This window comes from Falco rusticolus, chromosome 5 (genome assembly GCF_015220075.1).
Source record: "Falco rusticolus isolate bFalRus1 chromosome 5, bFalRus1.pri, whole genome shotgun sequence".
NCBI classification, from domain to species: domain Eukaryota; kingdom Metazoa; phylum Chordata; class Aves; order Falconiformes; family Falconidae; genus Falco; species Falco rusticolus.
In genome coordinates this window covers 44731904-44759402 of record NC_051191.1, presented here as the reverse complement: position 1 = coordinate 44759402, position 27499 = coordinate 44731904, and the positions used below count along the sequence as shown (strand labels likewise).

The following is a 27499-nucleotide window of genomic DNA, read 5'->3' as shown; positions in this document are numbered from 1 at the left end:
AGATCTTAGATGTAGGGACACAAGACACAACTCATGGGATCTATCCCATTCACTCACAGCCCTTCCACACAGTGGCTTTAGGCGCTTACCTGGTGGTCACAGAGCTGCAGCAGAGGAATGGGAGACAAGGGGCTGGCCCTAAACACTGCATTGGATTGTGCAAACTACTGCTTCAGGAGGCAAAGGGGGAACCTGCTCCATCGTGTAGCGTTGCCCTGGTTAGCCCATCGAGACGTACCTCTGGTGGCAACGCGTACAGCATCTCCCTGGCCTGTACTCTGGTAGAGGTATGCTCCTTGGAGCCCATTTTTTCTTCCTAATGTTTTCTGATCCTGTCAGTTCATCTTATGCAGTAGACCATCAAGTGCTCTCTGTCACAGGGGCACAAAATAAAGTGATTTAGATGCTAAAGGGCCCTAGTCAAGGCAGATAAACTGGCACTGTGTCATATTTCAAGTTACAGCAGCTCAGCACCTCAAATGCAGCATGACTTTTATAAAGCACTTAAAACATGCAGTTTTGTATTTGATTCTCAAGCATGACTGCTTTCTAAGCTTCACAGCTCAACTTTCCTGCAACAGCTTTTATTTGCCAACTTGATTCTGCTGTTCTAGAAGATTTTAAATGCTCATGTTTAGCTATGGCAAAAAGTTTGCAGTACAAGAACAACACAGTGGATCAGAGTCTGTTCCCTGCTGTACAGGAGAAGGAAGCAATAGCGATTTTCACCCTCCCAAACCACCAGTACCGTACACGGTCTGGAACGGTTGTACTGCTCAGTCTCTCCTGGCAGCCCAGCCAGAGGATAAGCCATCCCGTGCCCTGCAGCCCTGGACAAGCCTTCACCAAATGACATCCTCTGCGATCCCTTCCCCATCCTGGGGCACTGCGCAGTGGACTGTCTGCCAAAACACACAATGTGCTCTTGCCTGATCTTGACCAACCTTGACCATGAATTCCTAGAGTGACAACAGGGACTGCAGGAACACAAATGGCTACGTGAAGTTTCAGGTCACAGCTCCGCAGATAACAGCAGTGGCAACTGCAGATGCAGCCTCGCCTCTTGTCCAGCACAGCACACTGGGCATGAACTAGAAGACTACTGTGTTCTGCTCTATGGCATTGAACAAAAAGCCCAAATAGCTCATTTTCTTCATGAGGACCAACTCTGTAAGGGTAAGACAGGGCAGAAGAGGGAGATGGGGTGTGAAGGGAAGGACATTACTGACTCTTGACTCTACCTATCACCAAAGACATTCTTGTAGCTTCCAGCAGTGAGCACAGAGGAGGACGTGCAGGTAAATAGGGAACAAGTGCCTTAATAAAAACGAACACATGCAACAAAACCAGCAAAATAAATATGCTTTCAAGATCAATTCTACAAAGGAATCAGATGGCACTAAATATACCTCCTGTACATAAAGAAGACCCACTGTTTCCTGTAATCTGATATGGTCCTGCAGCGCTAATCTCTTCATACTTTCAATGTCTTAAAAGAAAAAAGAAAAAAAAAAAAAAAGAAGAACCACCACCATGTCTGGGAGAACAGTGCTCTTATCAAGTAAAAAATTTACTCCGAGAGTGAACTGAGATTAAAAGCAGATATTTTCCAGGAGGCTCAAGAATATCAGGCAAATATTTCACATAGAAACATTGCCTTAAGCCCTGTCACCAAGATCCAGAGTAAGAGAATGAGGAAGTGCAAGAAAGACCTGATTCCTTTCTTGACTAATGTCAAAGTCATGCAAGGGTGACAGTGCCATGAAGCTCAGCAGACACCTGCCCGTGACCCCAGCAGGGCTGGTAACTGACCCGACACAGGAATGTCAACAGTGCTTTACATGAACAAAACTGTCCTCGTGGGCTGACATGGCCCCATGTCACATATGAAGGCCATTGACTTTGTTCTTACTATCTGCAACATCCATTTCAATGTGGCTGAAAGCAGGGTTGTCTGTTCCTTCATCAGCCATGGTAAATGGTTTCCAGTTCAACACCTCCTGTTTCTCTGGCTAAAAAACAAAAGACAAAAACCATGCTGTGAAGTGGAAGAAACAGTCTTCCCCTCTTTGACCTGCATCCAGAGTGAGGCCTGACATACTGGATGCCTTGCAGAAAAATACATGTTGGCTGCTAGTAGATGATAAACAGTTATTCAGTATAGTAGCTAGTATTTTTCTAGGCGCACAGAAGGTTTCTTATTGCATAAGGTACTAGTTGTACAACATGTTCTTGTCACATAAAACGTTCCTGTCCTGCAAAGTGTCTAAAGTATTTTTAGGTGCACAAAGTTCTATTTGCTGTTTTCGTGCCTAGTAATATGTCACCACCAGCTCCTTGAGCTATTGATTCCCTGCTCACAGTCCTTACCTCATCTTTGACATGAAGAGTACATTAACATGCATGATTGCTTAGATGTTCCATCTCTGTTAAACATAATGAGATGTTGAGCTCTTCATGTGCAGGAAGTTGCTCGGTTCCCCCTGATTTTTTTTCTTAGCAACTTTCTGCATTATTTGTGATGTCAACCACTTGTTATCCAGCTCTTAGCTGCATAACAGGGCAGACGACTTCTTTCTGACTCTGGGCATAAAATAGCATGGCTGTGGACATTAGCTTCCATGTGGGTGAGGGGTTTTTTAAAAAGATGACTTTAGGGATTAAATTCTTAGATAGTGAAAACAGTTGTTGGTCCATTAAAGACAGTGAATGACAATAACTGGATAGATGGTCTCCAGTCCTGATATGGACAAATAGCACATACAATTGTACTGTAAAAATCCCTTTCTCTTTCTGGTGTTCACATCCAGAAGTTGAAATACATGAGGTCATACTAAAAGGAGCTGTCATCATGGAGGAAAAACATTTTGCAAACTGGACCATCTCAGAGATATGATCATTGCCTGTACTGCAGCACTTGAAAAGCACTGAACACAGCTGAGCTTGAATGTTCAGCATCTTGATAATACCAATTGAAAAATCATCTATAGTTTAATAAAAAAAATATTCTCCTATATTCTCCCTTCTAAGGGATTTTTTTTACTCAGTAATGTCTCCCCTTTTCTTACATCTTAGGGAGGGAGCTAGGAAACAGATACACTGACTAGAAATGTTTTCTCTCAAACAGTAGCCAAAGTTGAAAAAGAATCCAGAGACACATTTACAAACAAAGGAAGCTTTGCTGAGTCCAAAGTGTGCCTTGGGCCAGCTTCCAAGACACTAGTGAGGGAGTATTTTGGCAGAAACCTGAGAACAGCTATCCCTTGTCTCAGCTGCCGCTCTGTTGTTCACTGAAGTCAAGCTGTGGCTAAACATAGCTTCCCTGCCTATGCCAGCTGCTTTACTCCTACCTGCCTTTTGCTCTGCTACTGCCTTAAAGCAGACAGTCATATCAGGCAGCATCAGGTACTGTTCATCCCGGTGGGAAAAAATAAGCCAGGGACTGTTTGCCTTTGGCCCCAGGAGGAAAGATTGATTTAAATCAGAGATGCATGATTACACTTACTGTCTCAGATTTAGACCATGAGAAGTTGGACAGGAAATCTTCCTTAATCAGCAGGAATTTACAGTCTGTGTTCTGCTTTAGTCCTCCTGCAAAATAGGCAGGTTTCAATCAGCCAGGTTTCCACATGCAAATGATTTGTCAGAGCCCAGCTGTGGACACCAGGCCAGATGAGCAGGACAGAGTCATACAGCAAATGCCATCAAGCAATCACAGGCCTTAGGGATGATTTCTTTACAGTGATGTATACCCGGTACCTCTCAAAACATAAAATGATCCCTCAAAGTCTACTTGAAATGCCTTAGCTATTTCCCAAAATTTCCTAGATCATCCTCAGATTTCTTATTGTGTAAAAGAGCATGAGACAATCATCAGAAAAGCACGAATCCCAACAACAATACCTGGGACCACCCTGCCAGTCCAGGAGATGTAATACCAACTGCTCCCCTGGAACCTGCACCCCAGTCCTCAGCCATCAAGACTCCTGTCTCTAAATCACCAGCAATTTTTATAGTGAGTTATTTAAGAGCAGCCCCGGGGTGGGGTGGGGTGGGGTGGGTGCATGTGTGTGGTTAATGGGATGTTTGGGCATTTTTAAGGCATGGAAGATTAACTAGTCTTGTGTGGGAAAGAAAGAAGGTGCAGGTTCTGGGAATTAGCTCTGATTGCCACCTGAGGCTTAAATGTCATCTTGTACCACAGAGAGCAGGGTGATATAGTGGTTGGGTTAGTTTTTTAGGGTTTCTGTTTCTTGGGCTGAGGACTTCTCATCTGAATTTACTGAATTTCTCAGTTTTCATGTTTTGTTTCATAGCTGATCTGATCCTAGCCTGGTAAGTAGCAAAGTTTGTCTACAACCATTACTATAGCAATGAGGAGAGCGAAGGAAGGAAAGGGGGTGGGGAGCCAAATTCTCTAGAAACTCATAAGGAAAAGAAATTGGTAGAAGTGTAATATGCTTATTAGTTGCAAGGTAACAGGGAAGCTAATAGAAGTGAGTTTGTCTGTTGTGTTTGGAGTTTTATAATCTGGACTTGTTGTAGGTCAGTTCAATAGGTCTGAAATCTGCCTCAAAGACAGTGGCTGTCATAGGAATCTGGCTGGGTGTACTGGGGAAAGCTGTAGAGAGAACCTGCTTTTGTGCTATTTTTGCCACGCAGATAACAGTTGCACTTTGCTTATCACCTAGATGCAAAAGTAGTGAGGCCACGGTCTGGAACTGAAGTTGTTGTTGTGTATCTCATTCCCCTGGCCCCTTACCTGTAGGGTGCTGCTTTTTTCTCCTTGCACAAATAGTACAGGCAAACTGAGAAAGAAGCTAACATAGCCACGCACAGGGTCTTCAGCCGTTAGGTATGTGCTTGGGGGATGTGGTGAAAAGCATGCACTGTACCGGTACAAACAATATCCCTTGAGTGCTCTGAACTCACTCAAAGTACTCTAGAAGCATGGGTGTATCTCCTTGCTTGGAGTTGTTTCCATGTTCAGGGACAATCTTTAAACCTCCAGCCCCTGCTGGAATCTAATAAAACAGGAAAGACAGATGTTTGGGGGAGGGGGTTTGCCCCTCAGGTTAAAAAACTGTTGAAACTTCTCTCTCCTTAGAAATTTGAAGTAACTTTTGCTGTGAGCAGAGACCAAAAGTGGGTTGCTGAGGGGAAGGAATGAGATTTATGATAGTAACCTTTACATCGTGTTAGCAATAGGGTCACTGGCACTTCCTGTGACTTCCTGTCAGCTTTCTGACCATCTTAGTTTGAAAGAGATTTAAGACATGTTCATTCACAGCTTGAACCAGTACCTGTTAGGAGGCTGATAATTATTCCCACAGTTACTGTGATAAGTGTCCCAAGTGTGCTGAAGTAAAGATAAGACAAGGAATACCAGTTGTCTGCCAGGGCAGGCCTGAAAAAGAGCAGAAAGTGTTAATCTCTACTTTCCTATTCCAAGCAACCTGAAAATGTTGTCTGTTTCCAGACAGTGTGTAAATACAGAGTCACTTCTGAACCAAGCAACCTGGTAGTTCTTGAACTACCTCTTTACAAAATATACTCTGAAAATTTGTCCTAAAATTTGCAGTTCCTTTGTATGGGAGGAGACTGGTTGGTACAGTGAGGCAATCCATGAGATAGAGCAGCTAGAACAGAACAGTTCTGTCTTGGCTTGGAGCCTAGTGCAGAGCTGAGCACTCCAGCTATCCAGATGAAGTGCTAACTTCTTTAGAAGGGGGGACAACATTATTTAAAGGAGGGGATGGACATGGACACACACAAAAAAAGTTGGAAATCAATCATGTGCATCTCCAAACAGCCAGAAACAATAGGACAACTGTCACACCTAAGGATACACCTTATTTTGTTCTCCCTGACAATGTGCTTTGTTGTAACAGTTGTTTCCCTGCAGCTGTGAGCAACGCCAGAGGCCTTGGTGAGAGGTGTAATATATGAAACTGGATGTTGGGCACCTATGTGTGTACCAGGGTATCTGTTGATTGTACAGCTCTCTAAGGTGTAAGGATTGGAAATCCCTAGAAATGTGGGAATTGTTCAGCTTCTTTCTGTTCCTGCTGTTCTCTATGTCATTCATAACTGTTACACTTAATTATGATTGTCCAAAGTAAGACATTGGTAATTGCAGAGGGGAGAAAATCCTTTATATTATGCCCTCTTCAAATTTCCTGAATAGAACTATTTCTGCACAGACAAGCTCTTGTAGCTGGAGCTGTTGAACTGGCAAATGGCCCTTTAACCGCATACTGCTTTAATTCATGTGGCAGGCTATGGAAGTTAATCCAATAACTATGAATGTTATGCTTTGGTTTCTTTAACGTCGTGGTTCCCAGTAAGGCACATCCAAGCCTTTAGACTCAAATATTTGAACTGAAGCTTTTCAGATCAATAGAAGATGCACTTTGACTTCTGTTCTGCAATAACTCAGACAAACTTCATTCTAACAAGGGAAAAAAAATATTAGAGAGAACTGCATCATCTTAAACAGTCTGGCAGGTAAGTCAAGGAGGGATAGTTATAGTCATCTAAATGCTAGGCAGATGTTTGTGTTGCTTTAAAACAAATACATGCTTTGTTGATCGCACTTGATGAACTTGTATACCTCTCAGCAGTTGTTGTGCTGAAGACTGTTGTTAATGGATTTTCTGTTGATGTCAAATTTCCCAGGGATATGTTACAGCCCGCAGTTGAGAGGTATAGTGGCTTGGTCTTCTCTGGGAGTGGAGGATAAATCTGAGATCCAATTCCAACCCAAAGTGAAATAACAAAGCCACTGACAAGACCCACAAATGCACCCTGCAAAAAGAAAATGAAACTTGGATTTACATGAAAAGCAGAAGGATATTTGAGAAAATAAAACACACACAAACAAAAAAGAACCACCCACGTGAGTAAGAAACAGTCAAGATAATCTAAACTGTAAGGCTGCATAGCAAAAATGAAATGTAGAGTTAGGGAAAGCTGGGGAGTTTGCTTCATTCCAACTTCAGGAAATACAGTGTTTACTTGCAGCTGCTGAGCATACTTCTTTTATTTTGCCACTGTGTCCATACAATCAATGGAAAGCTTTGGGCTGCATAGTATATGGGAAAGTATTGCTTCATTTGAGGCCCTCTTTGAACAAATACAGAATCAATATTTCCTTTTCCTCATGTGATCTGTTTTTACAAAAGTCTCTTCTACTTCAGGTGGCAGGTTTTGGCTGACAGCTAGTGACTTACTTATTTATTTTTAATATATACCTAACATCTGCAACTGTAAAGAGATAAAGGTTCGTGATTAGTCAACCTTACTAAATAGCAATCCTGTCAGACTACCCATGGACCATAGTTCCAAAGTTCATAATTTTTTTTTTGATGGAATACTTTTTTTTTTTTGTCTGGAAATTATAATTTCATAATACTGAAGCACTCTGAGAAATTCCAGCCTGCAAGTGCTTGGGCCCCATTTTCCCAGCCTGACCCCCTTTTTTTTTCAGACGGGCCAGCATCATCTGAGTCCACCGGGTGTTCAGCTACATCTCCAGGCACATTGTTGCCTGCTTCTGAAACTGTTTTCTGGAAATCATTGTCAAAGTGTTGGGGGTTTTTTTTTGGTTGGTTTTTTTTTGTCGGTTTTTTTTTTTTCCCAGATCCCTCCTCTGGGCATGTAAATCTCTTCATGGGATGGAAACTCAAGTTCCTGTGCAGCCCTGTTCATGACTTCTCTGTAATAAGGAGGAAAGGCAGCAAGGGAAAATGTCCTTACAGAAAGTATCAAAGACATGTCCCTCATCACCCCAACATAAAAATTATTGGAGGGAGAGGGGGAAGGAGATGCCCAAAATTATCAATGAATTTTGGACAAACAGGGCTTTAAATTCTACTTACAATTCCATTTGCAAAGGAGCAAAGGATTCCCAAGGCAAACAGTCCTAAAAGGGGGCCACCAACCATGCCAAAAATGCTGAGCGCTGCCTAAGGAAGAAAGAGTGTGTTATCAGGTGCTGTGCAAGCAGGTTAAAGCCTCTAACACGGCAAGAAGGGAAAATATTGAGAAGGAAATTATGAGGGGTTTCTTAACTGGTGTGTGCTTGTCTGGCAGGACTTGGTATAGTTCCCTGGTGCTTAAAGCAGAGGCTGAGCCATGGGCTGGTTTGAGGCCAGTACCCAGCAAAGAATAAAAACTAATCTCAGAATGGTATCCAGCAATTATTTTCTTATGTAATTAATTCTGGGCCATTCAACATGGGCACGAAAAAGCAGTCTATACCTACCTGCAACAAGGCTCCCAGGAGCGATGCCAGTGCAGCCATGGCAATGCAGATTCCACCATAAAACAGGCCTGCATGGGAAAGGCAGAATGATGCATAAATCTGCCAAAGTTTGAAAATCACTAGTGGAAATGTTTCCATTTAACCCAGCATGACCCCTGATGTCTCCAAAACAAACCTGCTAGCATCTGGGTTTTGGTTTTTGGTTGTATTTTTTTTTCTAAGAGAGTATGAATTGGCCAAAAGGTCAGGCTCTAAGAAGAGATCATGCAAACATGACAAAATCTTCTTCCAGTATATTATTATAGTTACTAAATGGCAGCCATATGGATTAGCTGTAGTGGCAATACCAAATGTATTGTTCATCTTTCTCAGCTAATCTCCTGTGTCATAGTCCTTATTTTGAGAGAATGACTTTTGCTTCTTGGTCTAAAAACTTCGGAGCAAAAAGGTAAATGCTGGCAGATTACTGGGAGCTGACACTGTGATAAAGGACACCCTCGGTCACTAGGATATAGTGTCTCTTCCTAGGGCCTGTAACAATGGGCTTTGGGGTTTTCTGTTTGGTTTTTTTTTACACCTCCACCCCAATAGAGTTTCACTGCACAAGCAATAGGTTAATCTCATTGTTTAATGTGCTATATTAAGCAACTCATGATAAGACCAACTGCAATTTTGGCACAAATATTGTTTGCAATAATGTTTAAGAAACTGCTCTCAGGTGAAAATATTTAATAGTTGTCACCTGCCACCAATCTGCTGTGCTTACTGGTATGAGCTATGCCAGCATATTGGGACCGTGGTTTTTCCATGCTTATTACAGGCACTGTCTTGGGCTACACCTGCAGCTGGTCACAGACAGTACAACTAGCAGAGATGACAATTGCATTTCAGAGATTTAAACATCTGCTCAGCCTAGTTCTGACCCCTTTGAGCCACATTAAACAGAGAAGCTAAACAAACTGAGGCTCTGAGAGTACATCAATGAAGACATGAAGTTTCTTGTTCTCTGGAACTTTATCAGGACACAACACCATTGCTTGTGTATCACTCAGTTCAAAGAGTTTGTTACAATATTGTTTCCTGTGCTTCTCATTTTTGACAGATGAGAGAAAACTAACAGGTGTTTTAGTCTGAGGCATTTGGCTTTGTAGTATTCCAAATCAATATTGAATACAGATGCAGTGCTCCCTGCTTAAGATCCCTCCCTGCTTAAAGATCAAGCAAGATGGTGTTGGTTTTTTTTTCCTTTATGCTCACTTGAAATACCTTGTCCCCTATTCTGTGCAAAACCTATGCAGCAGAGCTTGTCTCCCTCAAGTACTGCATCAATGTAGTCCTATCGGTGTGAACATACTTTCTCCTGACTTACACTGCCATAAGCAAGATCTGAATCAAGCCCTCACTTTGTAAAATGAAAGTGGAAAAGATATTTTCCAGACATACTCATCCCCATGGAAATCCATGACAACTTCTTTTCAGAGAGGGATCTGAAGTATGGCTTGATCAGGTCTTCAACAGTCACGGCAGCCAGAGCATTGATGCTGGAGGACACTGTACTACAGAAGGCAAGTTTTATACATTTTTTTTAATCTTAGAAGCTGAAATTATAGATAACAGATGAGTTACTGGCAGAGAGAAACTGCCGCTGTCTAGAACAGTGTCAGAAAACTAATGTAACTGCTGTATTGGTTGAAATAACTTATTATTCCAGGTGATGCCGTTAATAACTAACAAAAATTGTTGAAAATAATTGCTCTTAGTGAAGACAAGGCAAATTTTGATGAAAAGATGGTCCTGGAAAAGTCAATGAAAATATCTATTACATGTGGCTACACTGTAAACATTATTGGTGTACATGATACCTTCACAAATTATCTACACAGTATATATCTGGGTAGGTAAAATTTCTACGTGCAGGTCATTGATTACTTTGAACGCACTCTGAGAGAAGAGAGGAGGATTCAGGTAATCTAATTATATTCATCCAGAAAGTAAGGATCTACTCCACACTTAACTATTCCAGGCTCCCTATGGCATCCAGAGAAACCAGCACTCCTAATGTAGTCAGGTGATCTTGCGTCTATGTGTACCTTGCTCTTGCAAGCCACCAGGTTTTCCTTAGCATGTGAAAAACAAATATCTTGGCTGTTCCCTCTACTTACATAGCTACAAGTACTCAACAAAAAAATTATTCTGGTGTCACATTCTTAAGTTTCCTCACTTTTACGTGCTTATTATTGTTCAGAGCCTTCCTTGAAAGGCAGTGTTTCCTAAAAGATGCTCCTTGTAAAAACTGAACAAAACACTCCCCATTATGGGATAGAAGGGGACTGATTTGTCTCCTTCAATAAAAATATATAGTGATTGCTATTTTCATGGGGTTCATTCAAGACAATTGGAAGTCCAGGAACCCTTTTGTAAACAAGACTCTAAAGATCAGGTATGAGGAAAGGGAGATAGCTTTAAAGTTATGCAGATTTGAAACTGGAAAATTAAGGATGAGCGGTAGGAAATTCCCCCAAACTATAGCTATGTAGTGCAATCACCCATTTATAACATTTAAAAATTCCTATAGCAAAGGGGCTTTAAAGGTACAGAGAGGAGGGTTGATTAGCGCCATACATAGCATGTTGCTAGCTATTCCCTCACATTGCTGGTTGGGAACTCCAAACAGCTTTAAGTCCTATGACCTCAGAGCGCCACTGTAGGAAACTATGGGCTTTTTAAGCTGCATCGTCAAAGATCTTACAGTGCTTTTCTTTAAGAACAAAAATTAGCTGGACAGAGACGAAATGCAAAAGTTTTACTATTAATGAAACTTCAGCTCTAACAAAAAAAAAAAAAAAGACAACAGGTTGCAAATTATTCATTTACCTTAATGTCCCACTGTAGGCACTAGCCACAAAAAGCCCTGGCACTCCTGGAAAATCATGGAGAATATCCAGCACTAGGTATGGCATTAGCTGAAAAATTCAGAGAGTAGGAAATATTACTGTCTTGCCCTAATTTTTCTTTTTATCACAGTATGCTTTTTGTTACAGCCTTCTCACTGACATTCTGCCCAGCTGTTCTAGCATTTAATGTCCCACCTTGCACTATTTATTGGTTTTCTACACAGAAAACCACTCCTAAAACATCTACTTAAGATACAGCAAAGTCTATTTTTTAGACCACCTAGCAGAGATGAGCATTTAGCCATGCCATCAGGCATGGTTTTGAGTGATAATGGTATAGGAAGCTAGTGCTGGGCAGCAGGTAGCCTGTATTGTACATCACTGTTGGGCTTGGGTGCCACAGTAGATTCTCATGTCTGCTGGCAATTCCACAAAAAGGCTTTGTAGGTACAGCCCAATAACCCTCAGGTTACCTGAGAACAATTTCCTTATTGGAAACTGTGTGTCATTTATCGACCTTTGCAAGATCTGAGTGCTGGGAAGAGATAGGAATTTTAAGATTTTCTTCCTGAGAACCAATTTTTTTCACAGACAAGTTGGTCTTTTTAGTATCTTACTTCCAGTTTCCACCAAAAGAATGTGACTGACAGGAACAATTTCATTTCCTTTGGGTTTCCACCTTGGTTTTCTGTATCTCATTTTATTCTAACCTTCAACACCAGGTGGTCCTGCCTTAGGTACTTCATCACCTCTGCTCTTCTCCTGGCTTTCCAGCTCTTGTCTGTGGGGCATTACCCAGAGCTTATGATTCTCCCAGGCATAAACATACAAAAAAATGATTTCCTGGGCCCTGACTCTGGTCAGTCTATGGGCTCCCAGGGCTCTTGTTCCTCAGGATCTGTTTAGGGGGAGGCCACTGTCAGTTTCAGAGTGGTTTCTCCGCAGCACAGTACAATGCTGTTTGGTTGCCCAGCTCTCCTCCAAAGGAGGGAAGGATGCACCATCACTAGCAAAAAGCTGCCTGCTGGTAACCTTCTTCCAGGTGTATGCTTTGGGCACCATTATGTTTCAAATCTGAAAAGGCTTTCGCATCCCTTGGCACGAAAGCAGTTTAGGTGCAATGACACAAAGCAGCCCGCTAGGGCCGGCCGTCACTCACACAGGCACCACTGCTTCAGCCATCCCTCGCAGCAGCCTCTTCCCCCATTTCACTCTGGAGTGGTTTCACTCGCTGTTGGCACTCTCAGGCACATTTTGTTACAGACTCAACTGTTAAGGGACTCGGGCATGTCATTATTGTCAACCCTCGGCTCTCGAACCCCCACACCTGGCAGTTATGGTGCAGAGGAAGGGCACCCCCTCACCACCCTCACCTGAAGCATGGGGCCCTACCTGATCGAGTGCCGACACCTGCTTTGCCGACCATGGGTCGCAGTCCTTGTAAATGGAGTAGAGGGCCAGGCCGCACAGCACCGCACAGGCCAGTATCGCCCAGAGGCCCACCAGGTTGATGTACAGTGACCTGCAGAAACACCACGTTAGAGCTCAATGTCCCCACAAGACCCCACCAGGGTCCAGCAAGCAAGCTGAGGAGACCTCCTGGCTGGTGGCTGCCCACTGGAAAGGGAGTCACGATACAGGTCCCAATATTTCACCTGGTGCGAGATCATGGTTTTACATGTACAAATTACGCTTCTGGTTTTTGGTGGTATGGTCTGAGTGCCTGTCCTCTGACAGTCTGCTCTGGAGATGATGGGAGAGATATGGCAATTCCCAGGCTTTATCATGTGTGTGGGTTTTATGCTGCAGGCAGCTGGAAAGAAGATGCTTTTCCCCCCTTGCCACACCTTGGTGAAGACAAACCCCAGACAGATTTGTAAGGTGCAGTGCCCCAGATCAAACTGTGGGGTATCTTTTAGTCAGCATCAGCACTCCTTTGCCTCTGGAGCTGCAGTGCTGTGCTTACGCAACAGTGGGGTTGTCCTTGTAAAGCAACTAAACCAAAGTTTCCTCCTGGAACGATCTCAGTGGGAGGCAGCCACGAGGCACTGGGACCCAGGACCTGGTCTGGAGCTACCTATAGCTGCCACTTCCAGAGAGCAGGGGGTGGCCACCGACCCCAGGGTTTCCCCTTTAGTAACTAAACAACTTGGAGCCTGCTATGGTCCAGTATCCCCATTGCCTCCCTATGTCCTGACAGGAGCTTCAGCTAACACGGAGGGCAGAAATGTGTTTTCACCAGGCATTAATGCTACTTTTGCCACACTCAACAGGCAGCCTCTACTGGTGGTGAAAACTAACTTGTTGTTCTTGCTCAGTGAGGGCTTTTCCTTTCCATCTAACTATCCAGTCTTCTCAAATGTTTCCCAGCTCTTGATGACTCCTGGGTCACAAAGTTCTTCTCACCTAAGGTGATCAATTCAAGGAAACACATCCTCTGGGAGCTTGGCCTTGAAAAATAGCGTTTCTTTCCATCAGTTGCCTCCCAGTTATCCGCCAACAGTGATTTAACTGCCTGACAGATCATGTACCCTGGACCCGTGCCAACTGCTAAGACCTCCACTGGGAGAACCTTTGGTTTCTGTGCAAATAGATCCATGCCTGCAATGCTTCAAGAGGCCTTTTAGTATTTTCAGTTCCCAAGAAGGTAAGGGACACCAGCCTTTAGACTGCTCTAGAGGACCATCAAGAGAATGAAAAAGTAAACTTAACTTTATAGGCCTTGTTAAGCATTGAAATGGACATTTTCAGAAAGGCATAACATAGATTAATTAGTTGAACTATCAGTTTCATACCATAGAAAAATTTTTGGCAAGCACAATGTTAACTCTTAAAAAAGACCATATAGCTGAAGCTGTTCTGGATTGGCATAATCTGCCTTGATATAAGGCACTCAAACTGATCTAATGCAAGATTTAACCAATGAGTTAAATCAATACAACTCTTTTGAACAGTATTAGCCTAGAGCCTGCAGGAAAGATTAGAAAGTCAAGAGAAACACATGGAAGCAAAATAAATTGTTTGTCTGAATCCACAAATTCCTGTTTTTAAACTGCATCAGTGTTTGACACTGAAAAGAAAGCTGTGGGTTTTTTCTTCTGATTTACATCCCAGTTCATGGTACACCCTATGACTAAGCACTAGAGTATAGTAATTGTAGCACTAGTGGGGGGACATGTTCCCATTAACTCTGGGTGAATAACATGGGGTGGAGTTGTGAGAAATAGGCACCATGACTGTGCAAGGCTTATTTTTGGTTGGTAGTTTCAGGCTGGCTTTAAGGTTTTAGCACTGAAACATGCTAGATTATGACCTTGAAAGGAGAGAGAAATGTTAGTAGCCCATGTTTTCCTCCTGCTCTAAGCGCTTGTTATCATTCTTGTATAACCATTATGTTCAATTTGCCTAGTTACTGTTTGAAGTTGACAACATGTGCTTCTACCTACTGGTGTGTTTCTTGAATGGGGTGAAATCCTTTCCCAAAGCCTGAGAAAATTCCTACTCCTGTGCCACTGTTAAAGGCTTTCTCAAAAACTGCAAGTTGGGATCTGTGAAAAAATTTTCTTAGCTCTGATCTATTACTGTGCTGTCTTTATAAAGCCCTACAGTAAATGCCACAGAGGTACACCCTATTACTCTGACCTGGTGACATTTTACATTTTATGTACAGATTAATAATAATAAGAGGTGCAGGCTACCAAGGTGACTTGCCAGATGTGTTTAACTACATTTGAAATTACCTGGATAATCATCACAGAACGGCAGCATTTATAGTTGTGACAAGCTGCAACCATTACACAAGATGATTTCTCCATGCAGGGGAAATACACTGTACAAGCGAGGCACAAGCAAGATGCCATGGAGTCCAACCACACACACCAGCAGAAAAGGACTCTACTGATTAAGGCTGTGCCACCACTAATATGGTATGAGCTATAAATCCCATTCAAACCCCTCCAGAACCAAATAGCCTCTAGCCCTGGTTAAAGCTGCTGCAGCAGCTCAGAAAATCTGCCCAGAAGCTGCCATGGCACCACATTCCTCTTGGCCATGCTGCTTCTGGGTTGCCCTGCAGGTGTGCCTCCTTACAAAGAGGACAGGGAGGTTGCAAGAGCAGAGCACATCGCTAAGTTGGAGCAGGTGCTTGGGAAGAACAGTCTCACCGGCACACAAATCTAGCACAATGTATGCAGCTGTTTTCCTATAAGCAATATGCAATCATGCCAGGCAGCATTACAAATGTGGGATGCACCTCCTGCTTGTGCAGTGCTGAGAATCTGGAACCCAGCCATGTACCAGAGCTTGTGGAGAAGCCACATGTGGAGAGCACCAGCTCATTCCAATCTGCAGTGCAAATGGCTGAAAAGTAGATATTTATTGCCATAACCAAAATATTTCAGTTCTAAATTGTGCATGATTTTGTGGGTATTTTGCTAAATTTATGAAGTGAAAGCCTTCATAAAATTCCTTCTCTGTGTATCACTGTATTATACAACTTATGGGGACTGTAGTTATGATGTGCATTTATATATTTCTCCTATAAATGGACTTTGAGCTCACTAGTAATTCTTAAATCCTGAGTTAGGAACTACTGGAATGATACTAAAGATAAAGGTAAGATAATAGAGTTAGTAAATATACTCCATTCTAGAGTAAAGGCTGATCAGAAATGTTTGAATTCAAGAAAACAGAACTCTCTGCCAGTTTCCATAGTGAATTCCTAAAAAAAAAAAAAAGTCAGGATTATTATGAAAAAAAATTTGATTCCTCAGCACTTTTATTCCTCAGTTCCTCAGCACTGAATAAAACACTTCTGCATTTTCTCATGCCTATACTCATTGGTATGGAAAAATCTTTTAGTCTTTACTTATGCAAAATTCCCACACAATGATTTAGGTTTAGTAGAGTAGCAATTCAAGATGCTGTCTTGATACGGCTTCAGAACAGGCACTATATTATTTGGTCTTTAGGTTGCATATAGACTTAATGGAGCTATTTGTATGCAAGAATGTATGCAAGGCATAGTGAAACATTCTGGCACAAAGTTCAATGTTGTAGCAACTATACATGATTCAAATACCAGTATTTATTGTATTGATTTGTCTTCTACCTGGTCCAAAAACCAGAAAACAAAAGCTGTTACACTTTACAAATGGATTTTATATAGATAACAAACATTCCATTTTAAAAAAAAATATCCCCCTTATAAAGAACAGTCACTGTTAAATTCAGATGTTAAGAGTTACTGTAGGCAGACTTACAGTTTTGCGTGGAACCTGCTTTTGCATGAAATGTACCTCTGTACTTGAGACTGGTTTACCCCATATATGCTAGTCCATGTGAAAGTCCCACCTATAACAATTGTCCAGAAGGTGTGCCTTTGCAAAGGATCGGGATTAAAGCTACAATGAGAGGCAAAAAGAGAAAATAAATTCAGAATATGAAAATTTTCTTATTATGAGAAAACTTTAATGCATAGGAGAAAAAAATTCCCCATAATTGTCCTAATACAAACTCTTTGAATATGGCCAGATTTTTCACATTCAGATACTCCAACTTCACATGAAATCACAGAAAGCAAATTTTAAAACTCAGAGCTGATCCAGTGAAACACTCTGATCTGTCCAAAGGTGAAGTTTAACTAATTTATTTGCCTATACACTACAGTCCTAAGTAAAGCTATATGATGACTGTGACTGTTGTGATTAAATGATGCTCCAGTAAAAAGTCTCACATGCCTACTTATCTAGAGGGACATCAGTTTAACACCAATATAAAGGTGTGTTTGCAAGCCCAGCCTTTGTGGGCAGTGCCTCTGCCTGTAAAACATTTTTCTGGTTTAGTTCTGAGTAAGAGATTTTACATGGCCATAAATACTTTTTTTTTTTTTAATCACACTTTAATATAGCAATAAATTATGCTTATCTTGGTGAACAATGTAATATTATTTTGCTTATTAGATGTCTTTATTCCTTTTCTTTTTCCATCTGTGAACCCTATGACTGGGGGGAAAAGCAATGCAGTATAACCACTGCAAATCAGCCAAACTGATTGAAAAAAATGACTGTTCACAAGAAGCAAAAAAAACCACCCCACAGATGAATTACTTGCTGAAGAACTTGGTGAAGAATTTTACAGAACAACCTGATTAATATTGTGAACTGATAGAAAAAGGTAATACTTGTCACACTAAACTGTCATTAACAGCACTGGGTGAAGTTTAATGACTGGACCTGATGATCTTAAAGGTCTTTTCCAACCTAAATGGTTCCATGATTCTAAGTGTCTCAGAGGAATCACCTATTCACCAAAAGTACAATAACTTTTTCTTTAATCTTAAAGTGGTTTTTGATTTAATACTGTCAGAATGAATAATCTTGACCTTGCAAAACTGTATTTTTAGGCTATGATTAGTTACAATAATGAAGAGTGAATACTATTAAAACTACTTTCAATTCTTCTTTCAGGAAAAAGGAAAACATTTCGGTTTTTCAGATTAGACAAAAACTGTTATTTTCCCAGTTGTTTTGGTTCAGTAGCTGAAATGCCAAATCAGCTGTTTGGAAACTCTAAGTGTAAATATGATTGTCCTCTCCCGTTCACCGTTCACTTGCAGTGGAACCCAAAATTTATCCTTAAAACACCTACTTGACAAAGTAAAAAGTTCTTTTTTACAGGATTTTGCATGGTGTAGAACCTAAAAAATATCCCTCAAACTAGGTAAGCTTGTTCAAAAATACATAAAAATTGGGTCACAACTCCTCCCCCCCTCCTCCTCCTCCTTCAATAGCAATTTAATTTCAGTTAGTCACCATGGGCCAAATTTATAGGAATAAAACAGCACATCATCTGCAAGTACAAACTCACTCCCAGAAGTTTAATCTTCCTCCATAGTAGGAATCGTTTATGATACGTTCAATTCCCTCCTGAACCACCACAGCTCGTATAATCACAGATGAAAATCCAGCAACCATGATTCCAACCTGGAAAACATCTGTCCACACCACTGCCTTCAGACCACCCTGCATGAGGAACAGCATGTATCAGGTACAACAGGGAAGCAGCAATCTTGCTTCGTACTCACATTCAACTAAGAGAAATGTTACAATCTGTGTTATGCATAATAGATCAATTTCATCTTTTTCTTTCATAGAAACTGTTCTGTTACTGGAGTGTTTAGGAATTGCATCCTGGAACCTATTCAGGACATCCTGGTCCTTTTTTGAAGCGCAGTAGAATTTACTTTGGCCATACACACAGTTTAATCCAATATTTTCTTCATCACATAACCTGATTCAGAAGACTGTATCAAAAGATAAACTGGCAGACAGTGTTCACCTTACATATATACAGTACCACTGGCCTCCAGAAGGCATACCATTCACATGAATAAAAATAAACATGATTTAACAGAAATTACACAAATAAATTTGTCACTGAGTTCCATTTAATAATTTCTAGACATGTGGTCAATTAACACTAATCTAAAGACCAATCTGTTCCTGTGGTACTTGCTATTTTCAGTGGCTCTATTCAGAAACAGACAGGACTTATTATAGTTGCTTTAAGCAGGTGCTTGAAAAATTATGCAACTAAACCTGGATTAGAGGAAACTAGATTAGAAGAAAAATCACAGGAGGATTTTAGGAGGGGAAATTGTCTTTTTGCTGTTCTTTCAGCTACAACAGAAGCTTGAATGTTTCAAAAGAGAAAAGGCTTGAGTCACATAGTGGCTACCTTTGCATCCATAGAAGTCCCTGGATGAATATGGCCCTGTGGCTAGAGCTACACTGTGAAATGTGCTCCCATGGGTAACCCAGTTATTAGGCTACTTTTCAGTAAATTCCATATTTGATGTGAATGGTGAAAGGAATAGAGATTTTTTTTCTTAGCCAAAGGGCCCACATACCAGTGTGCAGTAGAAAGTACAGACCACGCCGGTTGCCACCACTGCACCCCACAAGTCAAAGCCAGTAACTGAAAAAAAGGGAAATGGCATCAGTGTGATTGAGGCACTGGGAGAGGAAACAAACAAGGTCAATTTTTAACCTCCAATCTGGTTTTTGAAAAAACCTAGAAATAAGTTAAATGCAAAAGTAAGTGTGAAAATGGAAATGAAAAGATTAGGGTGACTGAACCAGGGGATTCGCTCTAACCAGTTCTAAAATGGAAATGGTTGTTACAGACATTGGAAAATGCTAAAAAGTTGGATATATTTCAGGATTTAAGCTATTTGTCTTTAATGTGAATGATGCCTAACAACATCCAATATATTTGTAGCCCCAACTCAGAAAGGGCAACTATTTTAACACCTTTCTTGAAGTGCCTGGGTACTCCCACAGAATCCTTAGGCAGGGATTTAAGCAAGTAAATAGCATGGGCATGCTCCATGGAGGTAAGGTGGTTCAAAACGGTCTGGAAGAAATGTGTCAGACTAAAAGCCTTTCTTTTATTTTTCTTTCTTTTAGGGAAACATGACAGTATGCCTACACCAGATGATGCTGTACTGTGCTTGGCGTACAGGCTGTCACTGCCCCAGCTTGGCACACTCATGTGCTGCCTGGCAGGATACTTGTGGGCTCCCCAAACAGATAGCTCAGGCTAATGAGAAATACTGCAAAAAACCCAATGAAAAACAGTGCTTCTAGCTGGGGGCCAGCTAGGTCATAGCTTGGTTAGCATGTATTTGCAGGGCAAATATAAAGGATATAAAACCTGTGGGTCTTATACATTGGAGAAGACCAATGCAGATAGTGTTGGGTTTTTTCTTCCTTTTTGTTCAATGAATGAGCCAAAAAACACCCCAAAACAAACAAACAGAACAATTGTGATTTTCATTCTAGACAAAATTATTAATTTTTATTTGTATTTTGTTATTGCCTTTTCTTGCCAAGTGGACAAATTAATTGCATCAGATTAGAAGTTTAATTTGGCTCCACATAAAAGCATTTTTCCCCTTTAGAAATAAATATGGCTCATTTTCAAAGCAAAGAGTCATTTTGAAGTAGAAAATGGAAATATTTCATTTTTTAAATATCACAACAAACATCTTAAGTTGAAGATCTCTTTGCTGTTACATTGGTTTTCCTGGCAAAATGATAGGCTGAGTTAAGCAGTTCCAGGCAGCCCAAACCCATATTTACAGAACTTTTTCCTTGCTCTCTTCTAGAAGAGCACTTAGCCAGGGGAATTAAATGTTTGTTTAGTCTCTGCATTGCCTTCAAACTTTACTTAAGTCATCTTAACTTTTTTGAATGTAGCCATTACCTAAGGATATTGCATGAGAAGTAGAGTGAATGTGAGCAGGTTTTGCCCTTGAGCCTCTTCTGTAATTCCTTACAGGTAGGTATTAAGGGATCAGGATTAAAAATGGGAGGCCTTCTATCAGAGTTCCCACCAGGATCAACAGAAATCTTAGAAGACTTCATGGAAAATCCTTGATCTATATTTTTAGGTGTGCATTACAAAAAACAAAAAAAAAAAAGAAAGCATACCATACTATGCACAGGAAAAATTGTAACAGTAGACGAACAGTTGCAGTATCCTCATCTTACCTTGATTTAGTGCTAAAGCTGGAGCATAAATTACAATACCAGTGTACAAAGTCTAGAAAGGGAAAAAAGATAAAAGATTAAAATAAATGTAAATTCTTGCAAAGGTGATAGCTTTCTGAGATTATTTCTTTTCAAGTCTTTATGTGGTCTGTATTTCCTACATAAATGTTGCGAAATAATTCCAACTGTTAGAAGACTAATGTCTGAGACTAACCAACACTGTAGTTTCACAGCCTAATGTTCTTAAATACCAAGGACTCTTAAATACCATCCCTCTTCAGCTTCTCCCAGCTTTTATAATTAACTTATTTTATTGCTTTAAAACTTCAGTCATATGACAGAAACAAGAGCAAAAGGAAGTTGATGAGGTTTACACACAGTTTGCCAAGGCATCTATTACAATTGCTCTTCTCAGTCTTGGGATCAATATGCCTGCCTCTCAGTATGCAACTACAATGCACATGAATAAGAACAAAAAATACAGCATTAGTTAGTCATTATCAATAGCATTATAAGGAATTACACTCCTATAAGATAAAGCCATGCCTTATTATCAGCAGATTTGTATTTTCACCCAATACAGTAAAGATACAGACAAATGAAGGAGCTACTCTCCACTTTTGTGGGCACAATGAGATTCACACACTGATATCCTCTACGATTTCTTTGTTTAAATTTCTTTATTTTTAAATCATGTTTACTTTTTTACTATTGTTATTACTGCCTTGTAATAATAGGACAAGTTCAGCTGTGACATGATTCAGGACAATACAGCCTGCAAAGACTTCTGCAAAGGTCAGTGATCTTGACTCAAAAGATCTAAATCACAGTCAGGTCCTGAGCTGACATGCATCAACTTTCCATGGTCAAACTCTTCTAACTCCCTGATTTACAGGGTTGGGACTTGGACGTGGAAAAGCAGCAGAATCAGACATCATCCAGCATTCAGCAAGCCTTTGCCCCTTCCACGAGTGTGCAGTCCACCCTAGGCACAGGTATTAAACCAGAGCAGGATGGTTAACCACAGGATTACTCACTGTGGCTTTTGAGCAGGTCAAATCTGGTCCCTGTGGCAGAGCTCTGCCACATAGCCAGTGGCTACTCTGGGGAGAGAACCAAGAGGTAACTGGAGTGAGTGGTAATCCAAACGCAGCAGAGGGGCTGCTTCACCCAGCATGACCAGATTACCTTGGCCCCTTGCTGTAGACCTGCTACAAGCACATGTCAGCAAAGATGGTAGGGCCACTGGGGAAATCATTATTCCTACCTGTGTACTACTCCCTGTGTGCACATTTGTTTTTCTCGGTGACATGAGTCCTCTGCAGGTTTTGATATATACCTTGTATGCCAAGAAAACTGCCAATCCTGACCAGTCCCTGGTGAATATCTCCTCAGAACCAGCTGCATCACTTCCCAGCCAACAACTGATACTTGTCAAGCCCAGTCAATGTTTGACTTGCTGTCTATACAGTGACTGTCAGCACGTGCTGCTGAATCATAGAATGGTTTGGGTGGGAAGGGTCCTTTAAAGATCATCTAGTCCAACTCCCTGCCATGGGCAAGGACACCTTCTACTAGACCAGGTTGCTCAAAGCCCCATCCAGCCTGGACTTGAAACTTCCAGGGATGGGGCATCCACAGCTTCTCTGGGCAACCTGTTCCAGTGTCCCACCACACTAATTGCAAAAAACTTCTTCCTTATATCTAATCTGAATCTACCCTCTTTCAGTTTAAAACGATTACCTCTTGTCCTGTCACAACAGGTCTTGGTAAAAAGTCCCTCTCCACCTTTCTCATAACCCCCCTTTATATATTGAAAGGCTGCAATAAGGTCTCCCTGCAGCCTTCTGTTCTCCAGGCTGAACAACCCCAACTCTCTCAGCCTTTCTTCATGGGAGAGGTGTTCCATCCCTCTGTTTTTTGTGGCCCTCCTCTGGACCCACTCCAACAGGTCCATGTCTGTCTTGTGCTGGGGATCCCAGAATCAGCTGCAATACTCCAGGTGGGGTCTCACAAGAGCAGAGCAGGAGAATCACCTCCCTCAACCTGCTGGCCACAATTCTTTTTATACAGTCCAAGATAGGTCTGACTTTCTGGGCTGCAAGCAGACATTGCTGGCTCATGTCCAATTTTTCATCCACCACTATCCTCAAATCCTTCTCCATAGGGCTGCTCTCAGTCCCTTCATCCTCCAGCCCATACTGATAGCAGGGGTTGCCCTGACCCAGGTGCTGTACATTGTACTTGGCCTTGTTGAACTTCACGACGTTCACATGGGCCCACCTGTCAAGCCTGTAAAAGTACCTTTGGATGGCATCCCTTCCCTCTAGCAAATCAGCTGCACCATTTAGCTTGGTGTCATCCACAGACTCACTGAGGATGAGCTCATTCCCACAATCTATGTCATTAATGAGGGTATTAAATAGTATTGGTCCCAGTAGAAACCCTTGAAGGACACCACTCATTACTGGTTTCCAGTAGGACATTTAGCTGTTGACTGCAACTCTTTGGATGTAACCATCCAGCCAATTCCTTATTCGTGTAGTAGCCCATCAGTCAAACCCATATTTCTCCAAACCTGCTAGTTCAGGGATTCAGCATGAGAAAGTGGCATTCTCATATGCAGCAAAAAAGTGCCAGAAGCTTTGAATCATGAGAAATTAAAATCTGCAACTCTGATCACATTTTTGTGTAAACTAAAACAGGACTGATTACACAATCTTTCCACTTCTTCAGTCGTTTTTCAGGTTGTATTACTACATACCCTATTTTTCTTCTTTTAAACACATGCCAATATTCAAAGAACAGTTAAAATTACACCATTAAAATATTGGGGAGTTTCCCCTCCTCACGATTCTTTTTGTTATTCAGGTTAAGCTGTTAGCACTTACATAGAAGACACCTATAGATCTTCAGTTAATTTCCTTGAGTACCTATTTAGGTTGTATAGAATTACTTTTCTGATCTTTGCCAAGGAAAGATTATGCTTGGCTTGTTCCAGTTTATGCAACTGTGATGTCTTTGTATTTGCCGGTGAAACAGCGTCAGGATTCTCACTTGGTAGCACTCTGCTTTTCCTATGGGCTTGTGTATCTGTAAATGCCAGTTAAGCAGCACTATTCAAGTAAGTAATTAGCACTGCACTGACCACCATCTTAACTGGTGCAAGTGTGATTGCCCTGTAACCAGGAACAAAGCAAGCATGTAACTTGAAAAGCTTTCTGATTGTGTACTCATTCTTGCTTTGAATTCCCCCAAAAGTCCACTTCAAAATTGTGAAAAGAACACATTCTTGTTTCTGGTGAATTTAACACATGTTCACTGTACATTTAAAAGCTGTGGTCTCTCACCGACTCCCTGAATGTGCTCTGTATACAGCAAGCCACACCAACAATAATTTCAGGGACTGCTTTAGTTTAACATTCCCTGAGGCAGTAATTTGCTATTTCTCAGTTTGCAGACACCCAGTTTTTTCCAGTGGTGGTGGTATAAACCCTTGTGCAGTAAATGACAGCTCCTGAGTGTTTTGTCACCTTGCACAGACTCTTGAGAATTAGTCAGACACCCAGAATCCACGCACTGGAGGATGAAAACTGCCGCTGCAGATAATTGGGGCATGTTTACATTTTGAACCCATTGTGGGTTTCTCTAGCAGGCAGGCAAACAACTGCTCTTCGCACTGCTACCCTGCAGTGAAGGGTCGCTCATCTCTTGGCATGGTGCTGATGCCAAGTGACTGCTCTGGGTGCTCAACAATGCACACAGAGAGACACAATGCACAGGGGCAGGTAGCCCAGCATCCGCTCCCCACCTCATTGCTTTGGAGCAGAAAGAGCTTTGTTTCTCCCACTCTCAGCCACCCATGCACTGTGGTAACCTCATCAACTGTTCAGAGAAAACAGCAAGTTACACCAAGCTGAAGAATCCTGGTGGCTACAGGGACCACAGAACAGCTTTGAGATTTACTTGCCGTTTGTATAATGAAGAGGACTGTTCCACAGAGGCGCAGGTATTTATTAAATCGAAGCTCTAAATACTGCAAAAGAGAAGAAAAACCAAATGTTGTTTTTTTTCTCAAAACTTGGCACTATTGATAGGACTAGAGTGAAGAGATGAGCAATACAGAAGGGACATAGTGTCATTTTTACATTTTCACGAATGGCCAAAATCCTTAGAGTCACCTTGATTGATATCTCTTTCAACTTAATTTGATATTTTTTACAGACCTCACCACTGGGTGATAATACACGAGCAAGTGAAGTAGATGTAAGCTAGTCAGTATATGATGGAGTCTGCTGAATGGAAACCGGTGCTACCCAGCAGCCTCAAGGCACTCAATAGACAGGGAGCTGTGCACTGTGACCTGGTGAAGATCAGCACATATTATCACAGAATCATTGAATATCCCTGGAAGGGACCCATAAGGATCACAGAGTCCAGCTCTTGAATCTGCACAGGGCAACCTAAAAGTTCACAATGACATACCAGCAAACAGCAGAACTCACTTGCATTGTGAAATCAGAAAGAAAAAGAAAGCATTATGGCTATTTCTAAGCCTTAGTGAATTTGGAAACTCTGGCATTACGTGTGTCCATTTGAACTGTTGCAAGAGAGGGCAGAAGGTTTTCAGCAGTCGGCAAGCTTCCTCCCATGGTAACCTCACCTTCTGCACTGCCCACAGCAGCTCACTGTAGTCTACCAGTAAGTAGAAATTTAGCCTTTTGCAAAACAGAAACCCTCACTTTTCTTTCTAGCCTGGGACAGCACAACCTCTGAATGAGTTTGTCACGCTGTAGGGCAGATTTGTTCCTACCATCTGTCCTAATAACCCTCTAGGGCGTGTGGTTGTACAAAAAGAATCAATCTCCTTTGCCTGCCAATCTGTTCAATTGGCACAGGCAAACACTGAAGCATCTCAAAGTGCTCACTCATGAAGTGAGCATTTAAAACATGATCTGTGAGCATGTCCATGCAAGAAAGCAGTGCTGAACCCCTGGACAGACACAAAAAAGTTGTTTAATCTCTGAACTCTGTCCACAAACAGAAGATATATCTTTTATAGGTGCATTACTCAGATTTAACCCCAAGATTATCAGTGAGTTTCTGGTCATTATTATAACTCTTTATTTGAAAGAGCCCTATTTTTAAGTATCTTCATAACTGACAGTCCAAAGATTAGTAGTTTAAAACACACTGGAAGCCACCAGTAATTTCTGTTGGTGAATTCTTATCTAAATCACCAACAGAAAACTTGTTTTCAGCTTCAAGTGCTGCAGTGTTCGTTCAGTGTAATAAAATGCTAAAGACCAAAGTAGCTGGCCAAGGACTTTCACCTGCACTGATGCCCCTTTCCCAATGTCCTCTGTGGAAAGAGCAATTTGCCTCCAAACCTGCAGCTAGGAGCTGTCTCCACACAGGAAGATAAACAGGTTCAACAGACCTTCTAAATCAGAAGAAAGTCCTGACCAGATGCTTCCTCACCCCAAAACAATCAGACTCTACCTGTGATTGTACCACCACCCCAGACATCTCAGTGTCACTAGCTATAGCTTGAACTTACACACTGAGCCGAAGATCAGCTCAGCCGTATTTTGGTGGAAGTAGGAAAACTCTCTCGGGCACACAGTACTTCCTGACCTCCCTGTATAAGCATGATGGAGAAGACATTCACCTGAGGCTGTTCAGGAGGCTGTCTGAACAGCCTCAAGTGAAAAGGTTGTCTCCCCAAAATCTCTAGTAGCAGCACAAATACATAGTCTGGCAGAGGGGGCCTTCTGTGGCTGCACGTAGGCTTAGAAACCTGTCTGGAAGGAGCATGATGTGAGAACTCTGGTTCCTATGTAGATGTGTTTGCACTTCGTTCTTGGTACATTAATTGCACATCATTAACCACATGTCACCATCTAAGCTGCATGAGGATTAATCCACCTGCTGAACTAAGTGTCTGAGTGAGGAAACAAACCTGACATGATGCACAGCTGCTGAGCATCTCCTGTCTGCAGACGCAGTGTGGGCAGACTTGGGGACAGAGTAGGTTGCAGCCTGCTCTTGGGAGAGTGGAGATATGTGGCACACAGAGCACAGGGTGTTTGGGGAAAGAGACTGAGGGAAGGCATGTAGAAAGCAGGCACGAGAAGCCCCCCAGCTCCCTGAACGCTGTGGAAAGGCTCCTTCTACTCCACCTTACCTCATAGGTGCTGGTAATGCCCAGCTTGTAGAAGACAGGTAGGAAGATCTCAGCACTGCACAGCACCACCAGGCCATAGGTGATGGCAAAGATGCAGAAGATGGCACCGTAGCGGTAGATCTCGGCAGGGGTGCCCAGTACGGTGACAGCTGACATGAAGCTGGCGGTGAGGGAGAGCGCGACAGGGAGAGCGCTCATGCTGCGGCCCGCCATGAGGAAGTCTTTAGATGTCTTCTGTCCTCCTCCCACAAAGGCATAGTAGACCCCGATGATGGCCGAGACCAGCAGCATGGCTGCAAAGACCACGTAGTCCCAGACAGTGAAGCTCCCCATGCTACTGGAGGGACTCGCACTTGGAGCCAAGGGGCTGCCCCGAAATCGGAGGGGCAGCTGCTGCCCGCGCAGGGCAGGAGGAAGGGGATGGGGACGGGACCCGCGGGGGTGCGCCGAGCCCCACCGGGCCAGGTGCGGTGCGGAGCGGTGCGCAAATCTCTGCCCGTGTGTCTGCCGGGGACGGGCTGCGCCGGGCGCGGCAGTGCGAGTGCCGGAGCCGGGACGGCGGGCGGACCTTATACGGCCCCGGTGCCCGCTCCTCCCC

At 42.3% G+C, this 27499-nt stretch overlaps 1 protein-coding gene across 1 annotated transcript; it reads right to left on the bottom strand.

The window, feature by feature from the left end:
• Window positions 1-10: 10 nt before the first annotated feature.
• On the bottom strand, window positions 11-27320 carry SLC5A8 (solute carrier family 5 member 8). Its single transcript, XM_037389236.1, has 15 exons — window positions 26902-27320; window positions 24685-24750; window positions 20715-20766; window positions 19070-19137; window positions 18028-18182; window positions 16422-16562; window positions 12553-12682; window positions 11141-11229; window positions 9710-9822; window positions 8267-8334; window positions 7881-7967; window positions 6614-6807; window positions 5304-5407; window positions 3506-3591; window positions 11-2000 (listed from the first exon to the last, which is right to left on the bottom strand). The coding sequence occupies exons 1-15, from the start codon at window positions 27232-27234 to the stop codon at window positions 1881-1883; spliced, it is 1806 nt and encodes a 601-aa protein (XP_037245133.1). The 5' UTR covers window positions 27235-27320; the 3' UTR covers window positions 11-1880.
• Window positions 27321-27499: the final 179 nt, after the last annotated feature.

What these genes read in the sequence shown, in the direction of transcription:
- SLC5A8 (XM_037389236.1), bottom strand. Translation starts at nt 27,234, where the DNA reads ATGGGGAGCTTCACTGTCTGGGACTACGTGGTCTTTGCAGCCATGCTG. An exon ending in GTACTTTCTACTGCACACTG is followed by an intron (nt 18,183 to 19,069) that starts GTATGTGGGCCC and finishes TTCCTCATGCAG; the next exon opens with GGTGGTCTGAAGGCAGTGGT. An exon ending in GCCTACAGTGGGACATTAAG is followed by an intron (nt 9,823 to 11,140) that starts GTAAATGAATAA and finishes TGCCTTCTGTAG; the next exon opens with TACAGTGTCCTCCAGCATCA.